The 19,855-nt window shown below is 43.1% G+C and overlaps 1 protein-coding gene across 3 annotated transcripts in view; it reads left to right on the forward strand.

Annotated features, from left to right (window-relative positions):
• HEATR6 (HEAT repeat containing 6) overlaps nt 1–19,070 on the forward strand; it is a 43,832-nt gene extending 24,762 nt beyond the window's left edge. For all 3 annotated transcript variants that reach the window (XM_039318808.1, XM_039318809.1, XM_039318810.1), the window contains 8 exons: nt 590–712; nt 3,348–3,428; nt 4,946–5,080; nt 7,232–7,354; nt 10,712–10,836; nt 12,512–12,608; nt 16,462–16,666; nt 18,119–19,070. In XM_039318808.1, coding sequence (XP_039174742.1) covers nt 590–712; nt 3,348–3,428; nt 4,946–5,080; nt 7,232–7,354; nt 10,712–10,836; nt 12,512–12,608; nt 16,462–16,666; nt 18,119–18,672 — 1,443 coding nt within the window. In that variant the 3' untranslated portion in view covers nt 18,673–19,070. The remainder of the gene's footprint in view (nt 1–589; nt 713–3,347; nt 3,429–4,945; nt 5,081–7,231; nt 7,355–10,711; nt 10,837–12,511; nt 12,609–16,461; nt 16,667–18,118) is intronic.
• Nucleotides 19,071–19,855: the final 785 nt, after the last annotated feature.

Below are 19,855 nucleotides of genomic sequence, written 5' to 3' on the forward strand. Positions count from 1 at the left end.
TTGGCTCTTTTATGACTCGTGGACTTCAACTCTCAGAATTCCTGAGCTTGGCTGGCTCAGGAATTATGGGAGTTGAAGTCCACGAGTCATAAAAGAGCCAAGGTTGCCTACCCCTTCATTAGATACTAGAACCTTGCTTTGAGATGCATCCTTAAGTAGTGTTCAGCTTGCAGATTAATTCATCTGAAAGCCCATAGGAAGTGACGGTATCTCTGTTCACCTATAATATGTTGGCTAGTATATTTCAGTTTTTCAAATCATAGAGCTGACAAAAATTATAATTCGTATTTTGTTTTATTTTTTTAGTTTATTCAGTTTATATAGGTGCCCAGTTTGTGTAAACAACTCTGAGCACTATTTACAAATATAATTAAAAATAAATTAAATTAATTAAAAATAAAAAGAAGAATATATGACGAAAATAAAATGAAAAAATGGCAGCCCTCTTTGATCACAGTTGTTATTGGCAATAATATTTAAATAACAATTTAGATACGTTCACTGTCATATGATAGGTTTTCTATTGAATATTAAAACTCCCATTTTGTTTCTTCCCTTTCCTTCCCGTTGTGGCTTCAATCTACTGTAGGTTTTAGCGCTGCTTGTCAAGGGTTATTTTATCCTTGCTCAAAGCTGTTTACTAGAACTTGGTGAAGTGGCTTGTAAATGCATGGAGGAAATGGATCCATCTCTTCAACTCCATGGGGCAAAAGTAAGTACTAATATCTATTTAATGCAGATGTGTTCATGTTGCAGGCCACTAATAACATGGCCCCAAAAGATCATAAAATATTTTAAAAATAAACATATACATTATATATGTATATATTTACTTATTATTTATTATCTATTTATATACAGTGCATTAACTAACTTATATATTTTATATGCGGCCAAAGACAATTTCTCTTCATTCAGTGCGGCCCAGGCAAGCCAAAAAGTTGGACAATCGTGATTTAAAGCTTTGGAGAAAATAACTGTTTTGGTTTTATATGGGTTTATTTTATGGAGAATGGTATTTAGCTTATAGAAATATTGATTCCTTGTTGATAAAAATGTTTCTTACAGGAAATCCTTAAAGTAACATAACTTTACATGATTTTTTTTTAAAAAAAAACAATCTAGTTGTGTCATTGCATTAAAGAATGGCTTGATTCAAAATTACTTATTTTGTGGATTCAGAGACTCCATTTGGTGATTTAAATTACTAAACTATACTCAGATGCTGGAATTAAATATTCATACAAAAAAATTGTGGGGCATTGGAGTCATGAAAGTTCACCACCCAATCTGCAGCCGGTCCATCCAGGGTGGATTGCACGATCCGGATGTGGGCTTTGTCACTGGGAATGTCCTGCCCGTATTCCTCCATGTAGCTGAGGACTTGGGTTAGGAAAAACCCCAAGCGTGTTGGCTCCCCTTTGAATTTCACCTCCAACGGTGGACGTCTTGGAATGGATCGGTGCCTCCGTTGTTGGTGGTAATGTCTTCCGTCCAGGTTGCCATCTGTGGTCCGGTAGGGGGTGGGGGCTACTGGATCAGTAGCTGTCCCCGGGGTTGCAGGTTCCACATCCCCCTCGGTGTTTCTTCCTTTGCGGCTCCAGGAGCTGGGGCGGCCATAGGGCTCAGGATTCTCCTCTCCTAGGGAGCTGAGAGTTCTCTTCATCAGGTCAATAGCTTTCTCTAGGATCCAGTTTGAGTATGGTGCCCAGCTTCCTCCCTCTTCACTTGCGTGCAGGGATTTCTCCATCTCCTGCTTCCATTCTGGTTGCTTGGTCCCCCGTCTCAGGATCACCTTTCTTGATTCCTTTCCCCACTCACTTTTCTTTCCAACGCCCATTGACCAGCGAGGCTTGTGGTCCCGTGTCTCCACCACTTCTTCTCCTGAGGAATCTGACCTCTCGGATCCCAACATCTGGCAAGGTTCTAACTGGGTCAGCGGCTCTCTTTCCAGGGAGTTTTCCCCCTCTCTTGCTCCATTGTCTGACATGGTAAATTTTTTGCAAAATCCCCCGGCAAGGGTCTCCCTTCCAGGTGGATTAATTTTGCAAGTCCTGTCTAATGTAAGGACCCACCCCACTTTGCATCTTAAGAAGACAGAACTCTTGGAATAATTCTTCCAACAGGAATCCTTTATTAAGAAGAAGTGGTTGCAGGCGTGCTAGACAGGACTTGGGGTCCAAGCCCTCCCATTCAAGGTTTTAAGGGGTTCCCCAGTAGTCCCACCCAATCAACCCCCCTTCCAGTGATAGTTTCAGGTATCACAATTCCACCCCCTTTTTTCTTTCTTCCGTCTGGATGGAGACTTCAGATAACTACATGAAAGGCAAATACCCTTCTTTGTTATGGTAAGGTTCTTTGGTGCTAACGCTTTGAGGTTACAATAAACACACATTCAGCATTCAGCTCCTTGAAGTATACTGAAGGAAGTGAGGGCCATAAAGCCCCTTTGTTCTCCCCCTTCTCTCCCTCTTATGGCAGAATCCAGAGAAGGCAGAATTGGGAGTTTCTATATTTGATAATTAAAGATGAAATATAATTGGATTCTGACACCAACAGTTTCATTTCATTTGTTTTTCCTTGATTTATTCTGAAAAGAAGGAAAACCTATCAGTAATGAGAGTCATGTTAAGCTATAGTTACTACATAAATCACACTTGAATAACTTAATCCAGACTAAACCATATTGTAATTTATTGCAATATTAGTTCTGGTCCAGTAGAGGTAGTCCTTGAATTATGATCATAATTGGGAGAAGAATTTCTGTTTGCTAAGTAATGTGTCTGTTAAATGAGATTTTATGACCTTTGTTGCCATGGTTGTTAAGCAAATCACTGCAGTTGTTAAGTGAATCATACACTTGTTAAGTGACTCTGGCTTATCCCATTGACTTTGCTTGTCAGAAGCCAGCTGGAGAGGTGGCAAATGGCAATCACACAACCCCGGGATGCTGCAGCTGTTATAAATACAAGTCGATTGCCAAATGCCCAAATTTTGATCAAGTGACTGTGGGGATGCTGCAATCGTCATAAGTGCGAAGATTGACCATAATTCCCTTTTTTTAATGCCTTCTTAACTCTGAACAGATTCTAGACAAATGTTGTAAGTTGAGGACTCTCTGTATAACTGTCTCCCTATGGCAGGGATCTTCAAACTTGGCCCTTTTATGACTTGTGGACTTCAACTCCCAGAATTCCTCAGCCAGCATGACTGGCTGAGGAATTCTGGGAGTTGAAGTTCACAAGTCATAAAAGAGCCAAGTCTGAAGACCCCTGCCTTATGGAATCTCCATTTGCAAATCCATAATATTCCTTTCTAATATTCCTTTCTTTTTTTGCTTCTGGAAGCTTCTGGATGAACTTGGAGTGGGTATAATACAACAGTACAAGCCAGACCTAGTTGCAGATCAACGGGTACCCCTTGACTTGGTGTGTATTGTCCTGCTATGATATTGTACAGTATTTTCTGTCCCCTGTTTAGTTTTTCTTTATTATTTATTTATCGCACAGCACATTCACATCACATTTCGATTAAAAAGGCGCAAGAAATAAAAAATACGAAATACAAAATATAATATCTAAAATATTACAAACATATATGTAGATTGCAGATATATATTTTTTCTTTTGCTTCATTTGCCACAGCCAGGAAATCAGCTTTATTTTTCTTGGCATTTGAAACATTTTCCCACTATCTCCAGTTGAAAAAGCTTTCAAGTTAGCTGAATTAACACACAATAGTGAAGAGGTCCCTGTAAACCACAATGAAGGGATAAAATAAAATAAAAAGCATCAAATTCCTGGGTGTGCAGCTAACGAGCTTGGTCGCTCAACAGTGAGACACCTGCATTTTCTGCATCTCATGAGAAAAGCACATCTTCCTTCCCCTGTCCTGACCACTTTCTACAGGGGGACGATTGAGAGCATCCTGTCATACAGCATCACAGTCTGATTTGGAAGCATCCTTGCTTCGGACAGGAAGGCTGTGCAGAGAGTGGTGAGGACAGCAGAAAAGATCATTGGCAGCTCCCTCCCTCCCATCCAGGACATAGCACAGAAGCGCTGCTTGAGCAGGGTCCTCAGGATTGTCTGGGACGCTACACATCCTCTTCATGACCTGTTTTCCTTGTTCCCTTCTGGGAGGAGGGGGCTCCGTGGTATCCGAAACAGAACATCCAGATTCAGTCACAGTTTTGTTCCATACAGTATCAACCTTGTGAACTCTAAAGCTTCCTCCTTCCATTATGTATTCAAGGTGGACAGTGATTAATATTTATATGTTACTTATATGTGAGGGTGTAGGTCTCTACGTATGTTGTATATAGTATGTTTAGGTGTGTGTCATGTATGTGTTTCACTTTGAGAGCGAGCAACTGAATTTCATTTTTGATGTGTGCCGTTGTGCCCACAGTAAAAGAAATGACAGTCAAGGTTATCTTATCTTAAAATTCTGCAGGAAAGATAAATAGGGTAAACCTGTGACCCAGTTCTTCACTCGTTAGAATTAGGTTGTTAGTCAGGGCAGCTGGAATGGAAAATAATTCAAAGGAAGGAAGTCAAAAGGGTAACAATCCTGCTTTTCTCCCAGTGATGCCCAATTGACTAATTTGAAATCAGTAGGAATCAAGTCTTGCCTTTGAAAAACAATGGAAGCCATTTCCTGGAGAAAGAGGAAGAGGTGACGGGCCACTTCCTCTCTCAGCCCAGTCCACCTCACAGGGTTGTTGTTGTAGGGAAAATAAGAAGAGGAAGGAGTGTTATATATTTGTTGCCTTGAGTTATTTCTAAATACAATAAAGGTAGGATAAAAAATCTAATAAATAAAATAAATCAACGATGGCAGGATATGTGTATTTACAAACAGTAACCCTTGCCTTAACTTCATTCATAAAACACAGTCTCTCTGTGAATGATCCTCTGCAAGGATTTTCTTTTCAACCGCCCAGGTCGTGACATTCTGGACAAGGATGCTAAATGGACCAGTACCAGCTGCCCTCCAAAACTATGAGCACCCGACTCTCCAGACCAGCACCTGTGACGCCCTCTCCTCTATTTTGCCAGAAGCCTTCAGCCGTCTCTCCGTAAGTGCATGGCTAGAAGAGCTGTGGTGGCACAGTGCTTAGAATGCAGTGCTGCAGGCTAACTCACTGCTCACTCCAGCAGTTCGATCCTGAGCAGCTCAAGGTTGACTCAGCCTTTCATCCTTCCGAGGTCGGTAAAATCAGGACCCCCAGATTGCTGGGGGGTGTCATAGGCTGACTCTGTAAACCGCTTAGAGAGGGCTCTGAAGCACTGTGAAGCGATATATAAGTCTAAGTGCTGTTGCTATAGCTAGGGCCTGTGTTTGTCCTTGTTTTGCTAAATGCAAGATTTTGAAAAATCATAAGTAAATGTTGCTTGATTTTGTTTGCTGAGACTGCGAAGCTGGCAAAATGCCATATGGTCATTTCATGTTGTGAACCAGTGCATCTGTTAAGAATTATACTGCTTCTGGCTTCCCCTCCTATTCCTCTGTAAGTGTAAGCAAAGATCAGGCAGAGGTAGGGTGGGGGCGTAGTTAAGCAGGTCACAAGCTTAGAATCGTTACATTCCCACAAATAGTCTAAGTCTACCCTCTTAAATTCCGTTGACCCTTTTCGGGTGCCAATCTCCCATTGAACCTTAGTTGACTAGATTCTTGTGTCTAGGCTTGAGCAGGAAATCATCTTAACTGCAACCTGATGGTACAATCCTGGTTCTTTGCACCTGACAGTAAGTCATTCTAAAAAGGTATCACGTGAAGTATTAATACCACTTTACAAGGCCTTGGTAAGGCCACACTTGGAACACTGCATCCAGTTTTGGTCACCGCGATATAAAAAAGATGTTGAGACTCTAGAAAGAGCACAGAGAAGAGCAACAAAGATGATTAGGGGACTGGAGGCTACAACATATAAGGAACGGTTGCTGGAATTGGGTATGTCTAGTTTAATGAAGAGAAAGATGAGAGGGGACATGATAGCAGTCTTTCAATATCTCAGGGATTGTCAAAAAGAAGAGGGTCAAGCTATTCTCCAAAGCACCTGAAGGCAGGACAAGAAGCAACGGATGGAAACTCATCAAGGAGAGAAGCAACCTAGAACTAAGGAGAAACTTCCTGACAGTCAGAACAATTAACCAGTGGAACAACCTGCCTCCAGAAGTTGTGGGTGCTCCACACTGGATGTTTTTAAGGAGAGGCTGGACAGCCATTTGTCCGAAATGGTACATTGTACCAGTGTCCCAAAGTGCTTTTTCATGAGGCAACTGGACTTTTTTGTTTTTCTTTGAAGATGTTTCATTTCTCATCCAAGAAGCTTCGTCAGCTCTGACTGGATGGTGGGGAAGGGAAGAATTTATATTCCTTGCAGACCACTGGTCATTTGCCTTCTTTTAGAACAGGGATGTCAAATTCAATTTCATTGAGGGCCACATCAGCATTGCGGTTGCCCTCAGGGGGCCAGATGGGTGTGGCCAGGGTGGGTATGGCCTACTGGGTGGGTGTGGCTGGAGTCGGTGTGGCCTACTGGGTGGGTGTGGCCAGCTCTACATCATTCGTGTCAAGGGGGCCTGTGGGGGCCTGGGCAGGAGTGGGACAGATCTGAGGGTCTCTGGCAGAAGGGGGTGGGACCGGGGCAAGTGCCAAGGCATGGTCCACTGGAGGAGCCTACCGTTCCTCTCAGGTCATGCCGGGGGGGGGGGCTAATGGAGCTAAGACTGAATGTGTTTCAGCATAGATGGCCACCACAAGATTGTACATTGGCTCCCGGCTGTCTTGGGCCAGGGCCAAGGCAGAGGGGGCTGTTCCCTCACTATTCCCAGGATGGCTTCGCTGGCCACATGAAACCACTTCATGGGCCGCATCTGGCCCCCAGGCCTTGTGTTTGACATGTCTGTTTTAGAATGTCTGCAACAAATATAAATCCTTCCCTTCCCCACCTTTCAGTCAGAGCTGAAGAAGCTTCTTGGATGAGAAGCGAAACATCTTCAAAGAAAAACCAAGAAAGTCCAATTGCCCCATGAAAAAGCATCTTTGAGACAACCATGACCCAGATGACTGAGTCTCTCCCTAGACATTGTGCCAGAGCTTTGCCCCCCTTTGGGGCAGTTTCCACATTGGTCATTTTAATTTACTCCCCAGGTGAAACACGTTAGTAGATTGAGTTTACGTTTTGCGGCGCTCAAGGACTGGCTTCTTTCTGTTGTTGATGCAGGACGACAAGCAGATCCTCTGCATCACGATCCTTCTTGGGCTCAGCCACAGCGAGAATCCTCTGGTGAAGGCCGCAGCTTCACGGGCGCTCGGGGTGTACATTGTCTTCCCGTGCCTCCGTCAGGTAAAGAACTTGAACTGCTTCGGGTGTTGCTTTATCTGGCTCTGGAATGAAACTTCCTCAACCAACACCACCAGCCTTGTGCCTGGAGACGGAGGAATCTTGTTTTGTACTGCTGGGGAAAACCTTCAGTGTTTTGTAAAAGAGTAGTTGACAAGATCTGCTCTCAGATCAGAGCGATGCTTACCGCCAGCTTTTTTCCTCTGCACAAAAGCCCCTCGCTCTCCCAGATACTAATCATCACGTAGAAAATCTTTGCCACATGGTTTATGATTTATGATAATTAAATAATAGCTATAATAACTTTAGAGCGCCCTGAATCCAGGTGTCTCTTCCTTAAAAATTAGAAAAAACATAAAACTAATGTCATGGGTTCCGACTAATGAAGCACTTCAAAGAACTTTCAGGCATGTTTCCTAAAGTCTTTATTACAGAGCTACAAATTGCCGGTCACCATCATGGACGTTTTGATGCCAGAATCTGACTTCCTCTTGCTGGCATCAAACTTTTCTTGCTAAACCCCTCCCTTATCTTGCAGTCCCAAGTCACATTATCCAATTAGTGTGAAGGTCAAAAGTTTACTTCCTCTTTCTTTCCCGGGCTTTTTACCCCCCCCCTCTAAGCTATGTATTAACCCAGTAAATACCAGACAGTTTTCCATATTGTCAAAGCAAGAATATACAATATTTGCAGCATTGACATCCGGCCCCCCTTACAAAAAAGACAGATCCTGTAAAGTATTCCATGACAACTAAGCAAGAACCCCCCCCTGTTTTTGTCTGGAAAAGATCATCATCATCGTCAGTTTAGCCATTGTCCACCCACTTCAGGATAAAGGCCTCTTCTGCATGTTTCCAATGGTCCTGAGCTTTCTTTTGCCCATTGGACCCACAATACTTGTTGATATCGTTGATCCATCTTGTTTTAGGTCTCTTTTGTGGATGCTTTTTAATCAAGCGGGATCCATTCTATGAGGGCCTTGGTCCACCTGCCATCAGTTCTTCTTGCTGTGTGACCAGCCCATTTCCATTCCATTTTTGCTTGTTCTCTAATCCACAAGCAGGTCTTTCTATCTTGTCTTGTGATGCCGAGCATGTATCTTTCCATGGCTCTTTGTGCCACTTGTGGCTTTTGTGGAAAAGATAATCGATAGTGAAAAAAGAAAAAAAAACACCAAGGCGTCAGCATTTACCTTAGCAACGGGTCTGAGAGAATCGGCTAGGACAGGGGTAGGCAACCTTGGCTCCTTTATAAGTCGTGGATTTCAACTCCCAGAATTCCTGAGCCAGCCATGCTGAGGAGAAAGGGAGAGGTTGCCATGCTGAGCCATGCTGGCTGAGGAATTCTGGGAGTTGAAGTCCACGAGTCATAAAAGAGCCAAAGTTGCCTCCCCCTGGGCTAGGACTTCTGAAATATCATTAGAGTGGGAGTTCTATGATGTGTCCTGTCCGAAAGCAGGGGGGAAAAAAATCCCAGACATTTAAATCTCTGCATGCAAGTGAGGTCCCTTGCCTCAGCAGATGGCAGCATCTAACCAACCTTGGTTGATCTCAAAAGTAATTAGCAAGCACTAGGGAATCCCAGGACAGTGGGCCAGATAGGGGAGTTGAAACATTAGCAGAAAGCAGTGACAAACCACTTTTGAATAAACTACAGAGATGCATATCCACAATCACCTTGATTTTTACACTGTAAGCAAGAGTCACACTTGAGTTGGGCAGCCTTATAGAGAGCTATGAATGCAGGATCCAATCTGGGTCGGTCACTGGGACCAGAGATTTTGAATTGGTGCTGGAGCCCATCCTGAAGGAACCTCTTTCTCACCAGAACGTGTGCCTTGGGCTATTCTGTGCGTAGTATTTATGCGGTGCCTGGTTGTGTGTGGCTTTTTAGTTGTTGGTTGGGGTGTTGATGGCTGGCTATTAAGTCATTGGCTCAACAACCCAATCAACCGAGGTGGCGCAGCAGTTAGAGTGCAGTACTGCAGGCCACTTTAGCTGACTGTGTTCAGCAGGTCAGCGGTTCAAATCTCACCGGCTCAAGGTTGACTCAGCCTTCCATCCTTCCGAGGTAGGTAAACTGAGGACCCAGATTGTTGGGGGCAATGTAAATATATACATACATTGCTTACTGGTGTACACCGCTTAGAGAGTGCTTGCACTTAAAGCGGTATATAAGTCTCATAAATAAATAAATAAATAAACAGCTAAAAAGCTACACACAACCAGGCACCATATAAATACTACACATAGAACAGTCCAAAGGACACACTCTGCTACAGAAGTTCCCTGAAGATGGGCTCCAGCACAAGTCCAAAAGATTGGAAGACTAAACCTTTGGTCCTGGTGACCGACTTAGATTGGATCCTGCAACATTATTCTGGGACACGTATATTTGCCTTCATATGAATGAATGAGTGAGTGAGTGAATGAATGAATAAATGAATGAATTGTCCATCTGTCTATCCATCTATCTGTTCATTTGTCTGTCTCTTGGGGAAAAAATGCAAGACTAAATAGCTCAACAGTTGAAATTGAAATGAGGTTGGGGGTTGGTTACAAAAGGAAGTGATCAACAAGAAAGGAGAGTCAAATAGGGTTTGGTTCTGAAGAGCAGCGTAGAATCACAAGGTCACCAGCAAATATGAGCTGAGGTGGCGCAGCAGTTAGAGTGCAGTACTGCAGGCCACTTTAGCTGACTGTGTTCAGCAGGTCAGCGGTTCAAATCTCACCGGCTCAAGGTTGACTCAGCCCTCTCCTTCCGGGGTAGGTAAACTGAGGACCCAGATTGTTGGGGGCAATGTAAATATATATATACATTGCTTACTGGTGTACACCGCTTAGAGAGTGCTTGCACTTAAAGCGGTATATAAGTCTCATAAATAAATAAATAAATATACACAAGCAATTAATGCAAAGAGAAGATTGCGATATGAATAAATTTTGTGTCTTGAGGCAATTGCTTCAACCGCAATTGCTTCTAAATAGCGGTGAAACTATGAAATGAAAACTTACTCCAAAGTCCTTGTAAAATCAGGGGATCAGACGGGTTTGGAGACACAAATGAAAGCAAATGATACGTATCCCAGGATAATGTTGCAAGATCCAACCTGGGTCAGTCACCGAGCTTCTGGACTCGTGCTGGAGCGCATCTGCAGGGGACTTCTCCCTTCTGGAATATAGCTCATCTGTGATTAAAGATTAATAAGATGATGAGCAGAAGTCTAAGACAATATTGCTTCCTTAGAGGAAAAGGCAAATTCTTCCAACTTTGATGGTGTCGAGGAAGAAATTGCACAAATATGTAGCAGAGTATGTGGGAAGAAATAGCAATACATTAATGACCAATATCTGATCTTAGGATGTGATGTTTGTCGCTGACACGGCCAACACAATTCTGAATTCGCTCGGTGATAGTTCTCCGAATGTCCGTGCCAAAGCAGCTTGGTCTTTGGGCAATCTGACCGACACTCTGATCATCAACAAGTAGGTTGCTGGCTTAGGATTACTTCTTCTTACATTTTATTTCCTTCCTTTAATGCTGAATCTAGGTTCCAGGAGCACGCATTCAAAACAGAAAAGCAACCTTGCATTACAGTTAATCCTCGTTTACCAACTGCTTTGTTCAGCAACTGTTCGAAGTTATGGCAGTGCTAAAAAGGATTGTGACCAATCCTCATATTTATGACTGTCGCAGTCTCTCAGTCACACGATCACTTTGCAACGGGTGTGCGTTTTCACTTGCAACAAGCAGAATTAATACTATGCGGTATGGAAGGCGGAAGTAAAATTGTGAGGCAGTCACATGATTTTTGCACCTACCGACTGTGCTGCTGATCCAAATTGCGGTCAGTAAGCAAGGATTATCTATACCAGGGGTAGGCAACCTTGGCTCTTTTATGACTCGTGGACTTCAGCTTCAGCAGAGCTGGCTCAGGAATTCTGGGAGTTGAAGTCCACGAGTCATAAAAGAGCCAAGGTTGCCTACCCCTGATCTATTCAATTCTTAACAATCCTGCAGCTTCAAAAATTCCACTTACGTTTCAAAGGGCTTGGAAATTTTTTTTTAATCTGACAGTATGTGGTGCCTTTTAATCCATGTTAAGATAAATCAACTCTCTGAAGCCCAAGGCGGAAAGTTAGTACAGTATTCCATCGTGAAAAAGGTTCTAGAGACATCGGTTCTTGTTTTATGTTTATTGAATAAAGTTACACAGCAATGTTTTTCAAATTTGACAACTTTAAGAGACGTGGACTCCCAACTTCCAGAATGCTGGCTGGGGAATTCTGGGAATTGAAGTCCACACCTCTTAAAGTTACCAAGTTCAAAAAACACCGAACTAGTGGATGGTTGCCTCAGTTGTGTGCTGTTTATATTAGGGGTCCCCAACCCCGGGTTCACAGACTGTCAGTGGTCCATGGTCAGAACCAGGCCATGCAAGCAAGTGAAGCTCCATCTGCGCAGGCATGAGATCCAGGCAGCATGCAAACACACACACACACACACACACACACACACACACACACACACACACACACACAGAGTCTGTGGAAAAACTGCCCTCCACAGAATTGATCCCTGACGCCCAAAAGGTTTGGGACCGCTGGTCTAGACCCCTAAGCCTGTGTTTTGAGATTTTGTATTTATCCAAATTGTCAAAGGATACCTGAATTTTTGGAACTGCAGCTTCATTTTTCAGCTATTAAAATATTGTATTTGGCCATAATCAAAACAACTCTCGGTGGCTTACATAATTTTGGTATTATTGAAAGAAAAACACACAGAAGCATCCTGAAGGAAGGGAATGAACTCCGAGAGGCCATTTTCAAATGAATACTATATCTAATCCAATTGTATGCTGAAAGGGACAGAGGAAAGAGAATAAAAACTCCAAGCCACTTTATTTATCAGAGTTAGAGATTGCCCACCTCACTCATAATGCCACATTTTTCTAATGTTTTCTCAGATATGAACTCGTTATTTAAAAAACAGCCTAATCTCTTCAAATCAAGCCCTCTTTAAAAACAATGAAAGATACAAAAGGAATAAATTGCAGGGACTGTGTTAAAATGGACCCCTGTGTGGGTATTGAATTTGTTGGTATTTTTGATCCATCTGGAACAGTTTCTGATTTCTTTGTTTTTGTTTGGTGGGAAACAGGGAACTAATGGGACAAAGCTTCCAGGATGAGTTCTCAGACTTATTACTTCTGAAAATGTTACGATCAGCAACTGAGGCATCGAAAGACAAAGATAAGGCAAGTATCTTCAGATTTGTGCCTGTGTGCTTGTACGTAGGCAGCAATGGAGGCACAGCTGAAATTGGACAGTTTGGCAGGCGAAGTTTGTCAGGCTACATATAAGTGGGAAAGTGCCAAGATCAACACCAAGGGATCCAGTCAGAACAAATAATGTGGTGAGATGGACTAATCTGTGAAGGGCAGAAAAGTCAGAGTTACTTATTTAAATGGGGAAGACTTTCATTTGAAAATGGATCTATTGTGGGTTTTCTGACTTCAGAGCTAGTTTGGTGTAATAGGTAAGATGCTGACTTAGAAACCAGGCGATTTGTGAGTTCTAGTCCTGCCTTAGGCATGAAAACCAGCTGGGTGACTTAGAAACCAGGCAATTGTGAGTTCTAGTCCTGCCTTAGGCATGAAAACCGGCTGGGTGACTTAAAAACCAGGAGATTGTGAGTTCTAGTCCCGCCTTAGGCATGAAAACCAGCTGGGTGACTTTGGGCCAGTTACTCCCTCTCAGCTCAACCCACCTCACAGGGTTGTTGTGGGGAAAATAGGAGGAGGAAGGCATTTTAGGCATGTTTGCCATCTTGAGTTACTTATAAAGTAAACTTGTGCCCCAGTTCTTAATTAATTTGTTAGAAAGGGCAGCTGGAATGGAAAATAATTCAAAGGAAGGGAGTCAAAAGGTAATGGTTGCCCTTTGACTAAATTTGACGCCTGAGTGACTAATTTGAAATCAGCAGGAGTCAAGTCTTGCCTTGAAAAACAGTTGAAGCCATTTTCTGGAGGACGAGGAAGAGTTCCTCGTCCTCAGCCCAACCCACGTCACAGGGTTGTTGTTCTTGTGGGGAAAATAGGAGGAGGCAGGCGTTTTAGGCATGTTTGCCACCTTGAGTAAGTAAGCAATAAAGGCAGGATAAAAATCAATCAGTCAAATAGAGAAATATCAATAGATAGTATACAATTCCCTGTAACACAATGATTTTTTTTTTTACCGTTTATTCAACAGGCTCATGGAGAAAATATATCTATGTGGTTGCTAGGAATTGAAAATGAATTGATAGCACACAATTAACCTAACAGGCTGGTTCTTTTCAAGGGAATTTGAAGCTTGACAACTGCATTTTTACTATTCTTCACCACAGGGGGCTGTGTTTGCAGCATTTTTTAAAGTATTTGTGTGTCATCCGTACAGCCTTCTCAGGACAGTGTTTGCAGTATGATTTGTATTTGTATTTTTGTCTCATAAAATAGAGACAAAAATACAAATTCCTAATGTGAAAGCATCTCTGAGAGAAAAGAAACACGAATTAAAAACAAACAATGGAATGTTACAATAGCATCGGTTTATTTCCTTCTTTCCTGTCTTTATTATTTTTACAAATAATTCAAACGTATCCAGCACACCTTCCTCCTCCTATTTGTCCCCACAACAACCCTGTGAGGTGAATTGGGCTAAGAGAAAAAAACTGACCCAACGTCACCCAGCCAGCTTTCATGATTAAGGCAGGACCCAAAACTCACAATCTCCTGCTTTCTCGCCTGGTGCCTTAACCAGTAGACCAAGCTTATATCAAGTAGATAATTTACTGGTTTTCTATCTATAGGATGCAGAATGTCGCTTCAGGATATAAGAAAAGCAAGACAGAGACGTCAAAACGCTTCTGTAAATAAACCAAATCCAGTAGTCAAAAGTAGACATCTCCCTTTTTATGACCCTGCTGTCCCTTAATTTGGGATAGAGTTGGCGGCGACTGGATGGAGCTGAGCATTTACTGGACAGATGCCCTTCCTGACACCTACACAGAGTTGGCAGCAGATACAGTAGTGGCCAAAATTGTGGAAACCTTTTGGGAAAAGTGTACATTTGAGGTTTGATGGCTAACAAGACCACTTTTTTGGGGGGAGTAGTACCATAAAATTATATATCAATGGAAAGATAATTTAATCAAGAATGTAATGCAACAAAGTTTGTTCAATTATCTGTACCGTATTCTATGAAAGGTTATAGCCAAGTAACCGGAAAAAGGAAGCACAACTTGCTTAGGTTGATCTCAGGGAGCTTTCCTTCCTCTGATTGTAACCATGAGTGTTTAGAGAGCCAATCAGGTGTCATCTTGTTTTGGCAATGAGCCAATCAGATCACAGTAGGATTCGGTTATTGATGTCCTGTATTGAAGCTGAGAGGATGACATTTGTCAGTGTGTTATATGATTGCTATCAAGTTGGTTGGGTTTTTTTTGTGTTCTTGCATTGAGTGAGCTTGTAAAACGTAATAAAATTAAAGTAATGGTGCAAAGAGTTGACTGGTTGCCCAGAAAGCTACGTAAAATAGCATTATTAAGTGAACAAGGCTACAGTTATAAAGAAATTAGAAGAAAAATTGGTGGAAATTTAACCAAAGGTGGCATTTCTACTGTACATCTTTTCCCAAAAGGTTTTCACAATTTTGGCCACTACTGTATTTTTTCTTTGTGCCCTAGGAGAGAAATGTCTGCTGCTACCTTGGATTGAACTCTCAACCTTCCGAGTGGAAGGCAAGCGTCTTTACTAGCAGGCCACCATGCTGTTCAGTCCGGAATAAACATTATCCCAATTGTCCCAAAGGTGCTTTTTCAAGAGGCAACTGGACTTTCTTGGTTTTATAATAATAATAATAATAATAATAATAATAATGATCGATAATAATAGTAGTAGTAGTAGTAGTAGTAAAGTTGGAAGGGACCTTGGAGGTCATCTAGTCCAACCCCCTGCTCAGGCAGGAAACCCTACACCATTTCGGACAAATGGCTGTCCAGTCTCTTCTTAAAAACGTCCAGTGTTGGAGCATTCACTCCTTCTGGAGGCAGGTTTTTCCACGGATTATTTGTTCTAATTCTCAGAAAATTTCTCCTTAGTTCTACGTTGCTTCTCTTCTTGATTAGTTTCCACCCGTTGCTTCTTGTCCTGCCTTCAGGTGCTTTGGAAAATAGCTTGATTCCTTCTTCTTTGGGGCAGCCCCTGAGATATTAGAACACTGCTATCATGTCCCCCCTTGTCCTTCTCTTCGTTAAACTAGACATACCCAATTCTCGCAACCGTTCCTTATATGTTTTAGCCTCCAGTCCCCTAATCATCTTTGTTGCTCTTCTCTGTACTCTTTCTAGAGTCTCAACATCTTTTTTACATCGTGGTGACCAAAACTGGATGCAGGATTCCAAGTGTGGCCTTACCAAGGCATTGTAGAGTGGCATTAATACTTCACGTGATCTTGATTCTGTCCCTCTGTTAATGCAGCCTAGCACTGTGTTGGCCTTTTTGGCAGCTGCAGCACACTGCTGGCTCATATTTAGGTGATTGCCTACTAGGACTCCGAGGTCCCTCTCACAGTTACTGCTATTGAGCTTGAGTTTTGTTTGAAGACATCATCCAGTTGCCTCTTTAAAAAGCACCTTTGGGACAACCATGACCTGGATGACTGAGAACCTCCATAGATATCACCCCAATCCAATTTTTATACACTCTTAGCTTGCAGGAAAGGAAGTGGATGGCTTGTCCTCAGGAAGACCCAGTCCAGAGGTAGGCAACCTTGGCTCTTTTATGACTCATGGACTTCAAGTCCAAAAATTCCTGAGCCAGCATGGCTCAGTTTGGAAATCTTTCCCTTTCCCCTCAGCATGGCTGGCTCAGGAATTCTGGGAGTTGAAGTGCACGAGTCATAAAAGAGCCAAGGTTGCCTACCCCTGACCCAGTCCATCCTACTGGCTCAGAGGCCGAAAGGCTGGAATACAGAGCAAGATGGATTCCTGACATTGTTCAGTACTTGGAACGCAGGAACAGCTCTAGTTTTTACAGTGCAAGCCACAGACTTTTTCAATCTCTCTTTTAGGTCAAGAGCAACGCTGTCCGAGCCCTGGGGAACCTCCTTCATTTTCTCCAGCCGTCCCACGTCGCCAGTCCCAGATTCCTCCAACCCATCCAGGAATCCATCCACGCTCTGACTTCGACGGTGCAGAGCGAGGCCACGATGAAAGTGCGTTGGAACGCCTGCTATGCCTTCGGAAACGTGTTTAAAAACCCCGCCTTGCCCTTGGGTAAGTAAAAACAGCAGCCTGTCTCTAGGCCAGTATTTCTCAACCTTGACAATTTTAAGGCATGTGGACTTCAACTCCCAGAATTCCACAGCCAGCAATGCTGGCTGTGGAATTCTGGGAGTTGAAGTCCACATGCCTTAAAATTGTCAAGGTTGAGAAACACTGCTCTAGGCGCCGTTGGATTGAATAGTTCACTTGGCCAAGTATAGTTTAGACACACAAGGGATTTGTCTCCAGCGTAGAAGCTCTCAGTCTGCATGCAAAAGCAACAGAATGATGATAATCATAGTAACACAGGTAGTTCTCGACTTGTAACAGTTCATTTAGTGACCTTTCAAAATTACAACAGCGCTGAAAAAAGTGACTTATGACCATTTTTCACACTTACGACCATTGCAGCATCCCCGTGGTCACATGATCAAAATTCAGATGCTTGGCGATGGACTCATATTTACGACGGTTGCAGTGTCCCGGGGTCACGTGATCCCCTTTTGCAATCTTCTGACAAGCAAAGTCAACGGGGAAGCCAGATTCACCTAACAACTGTGTTGCTAACTTAACAACTATGGTAAAAAAGAAGTTGTAAAATGGGACAAAACTCATTTAACAACCTTCTCGCTTAGCAACATCAATTTTGGGGTCAGTTGTTGTAAGTCGGGGACTACCTGTATTATCAATAAGGGGAGAGTAAGAAAAATAATGATAAATACTAATACTACAGCCCTACTATGTGGGTAAATACAGAAATGCCCCCCTCCCCAGCTTTTTATCAACGCCAACTTCTCCTCCCATCTTGTTGTGTCAACTGGCCGTAATTTCTGGTTGTGTACAGACGGTGGGGTGCAGAATTATGCAGAGAGGCAGCTGGACCAGACCGAGAGGGACATCTTGTCCTGCTTTCCACAGACGCTGCCCAAATTCCTGGAGAAAGCTCACCCATGGATTTAACTGTAATAGCTGGAACCTACAGGTAGTCCTCAACTTACGACCATAATTTGAAGAACAGTTGTAGGTTGTTATGGTCGTAAGTCAAGGAACCCATGTGACCGGAAGTAAATTTCCAGCTTTCACAGTTGTTAAATGAATGCAGTGATCCTTAAAACAAATGCTGTGGTCGTTAAGCAAACCCATTGATTTTTGTTGGAAACTAACAAAAAATATCATAAATCTCATTGGAGGAATTGAGGAGCAATTGTTGGCTTCCTAATAAGCCTGGTTTAAAAAAATAGATTGAGATTGAGGGCAAGAGAAGAAGGGGACGACAGAGAATGAGATGGCTGGATGGAGTCACTGAAGCAGTAGGGGTGAACTTAAATGGACTCCAGAAGATGATAGAGGACAGGAAGACCTGGAGGAACGTTGTTCATGGGGTCGCGATGGGTCGGACACGACTTCGCAATTAACAACAACAAAAAATATATATATATATTTTACCTATTTTGAATTCTTTAGGAGAAGCCCCTTGGACCGGCAAAGCCTATGATGCCCTCACATCTGCGGTCAAGTCCTGCAAGAATTTTAAAGTCCGCATCAAGTCAGCTGCAGCTCTCTCCGTGCCCTCTGAGAGGAGGCATTATGGGACTCCCAAGCAGTTTTCCCAGATTTGGGAGGCGCTGGTGACCGCTTTGCAGCGGAGTGAAAACGCCGAAGACTTCTTAGAGTTCAAATACAGCGCTAGCCTCCGAATACAACTGTGTCACGCTCTGCTACATCTGCTGAGTCTGGCTGAGGAGACTGACCTACCAGACATCAGGAGGACCTTGATAGAGCAGGGAGAAATAATTCGGGTTTATATGCTGCAGTATATGAAATCAGGAACTGTAGGTGAGGAAGCTGGAATAGGAGAGACCATTCCTGAAAGAGACAAAATCCTGGAAAGGGCCATTGAGCATGTGCGAAGGTTGGAGGAAGCATCTGAAGGCTACCCAGTGAAAACGGGAACGTTGGCTTACTTAGAAGACCTCTTGAAAACCCACAACTGTTCCACAGAATTCACCAAAGCTTAAACTGGTAAAATAAGCAGGAGCCAGGCCAGCCTTGTGCTTATTACGAACACCCCAAAAAGAAGATTAGAGAGGACGATACTAAGAGATCCCAAGTCAGACGGCGCAGTTGGTGTCTTGCGGAAGAATTGAAAAGTCCTTTTTGGTGGCTCCGTTTTCCTTTTTAACCACAGGGACAAACTCCACAGAGCCTTTTTACATATTTTAAGCGTTTGCCTTACCGACTGCCTCGTTTCCAAATACTTCAGACAAATAATGTGAGCGAACGACACAGATTGGGGAAGGGTTTGCTACCTTATGAATACATTAAAAAAAAAGACTAATCAAGGACTCCCGTATTAACATTCTTTAAAAAATATCACTTTGTTTCAGTGAACAATAATAAATTATTTGGTTCTAAACATAGGTCCATTGATATTTCTTTTGCCTTCTTGTATAAGTGCTCTTACTGATCTTTTCTCTCTTATTCTGAAGATCAGGAAAAGGTAGTCTGAAATGGGGGGAGGGATAGTTTCTTCTCTCCGTTTGTAGTGACGTCCCACTTTCAGATAGACGCCTGTCCCCAGTTGTGCTGCCCTGCTCATTCACACATACTACAGTCAGTTAAAGATCTTTATTCAACCCCATCCCACCCGGGCAGTTCTAAAATAGCTGACACGAAGAGCACGTTCAGTCACCGAGCTTAGCAAGACTTGAGCAATTGCACGTAGCGACGCAAAAGTTCCTGGCTAGAAGCAAAGCACAATACTCAGTCCAGACATCAGTCCAAAATTCAAACATGGGTTCAAGGGCACACATGAGAAGCAGGAACACAGAGCAAGGAAACTGGATATGTTCCAGCAATGCCCATCTCTTTGGGCAGGATTAAATAAGTAACGCCAGTACGGCCCTTCACAGTGGGCGAGGCTGTCGCCTCACGAATAATCTGGCCGACTGCTTGTTCCTGTCGCCTCTCCGTTCTGCACATCCTTGAATCAGGAGGAGGGTGGACTCCATCTCCTCATCCTCCTGACCACAGGTAGCTGCTCCCATTCTTCACCTGAAGCCTCTAAGTCAGGGGTAGGCAACCTTGTCTCTTTTATGACTCGTGGACTTCAACTCCCAGAATTCCTGAGTCAGCTATGTGCCACAGCTCCATCTGCTCAGGCTCAGCCTGCTGCCCATCCGGTCATTCCAGCTGTAGCTG

This window comes from Crotalus tigris, unplaced genomic scaffold (assembly GCF_016545835.1).
Source record: "Crotalus tigris isolate CLP2741 ecotype Arizona unplaced genomic scaffold, ASM1654583v1 scf7180000021566.449902, whole genome shotgun sequence".
Lineage (NCBI taxonomy): Eukaryota > Metazoa > Chordata > Lepidosauria > Squamata > Viperidae > Crotalus > Crotalus tigris.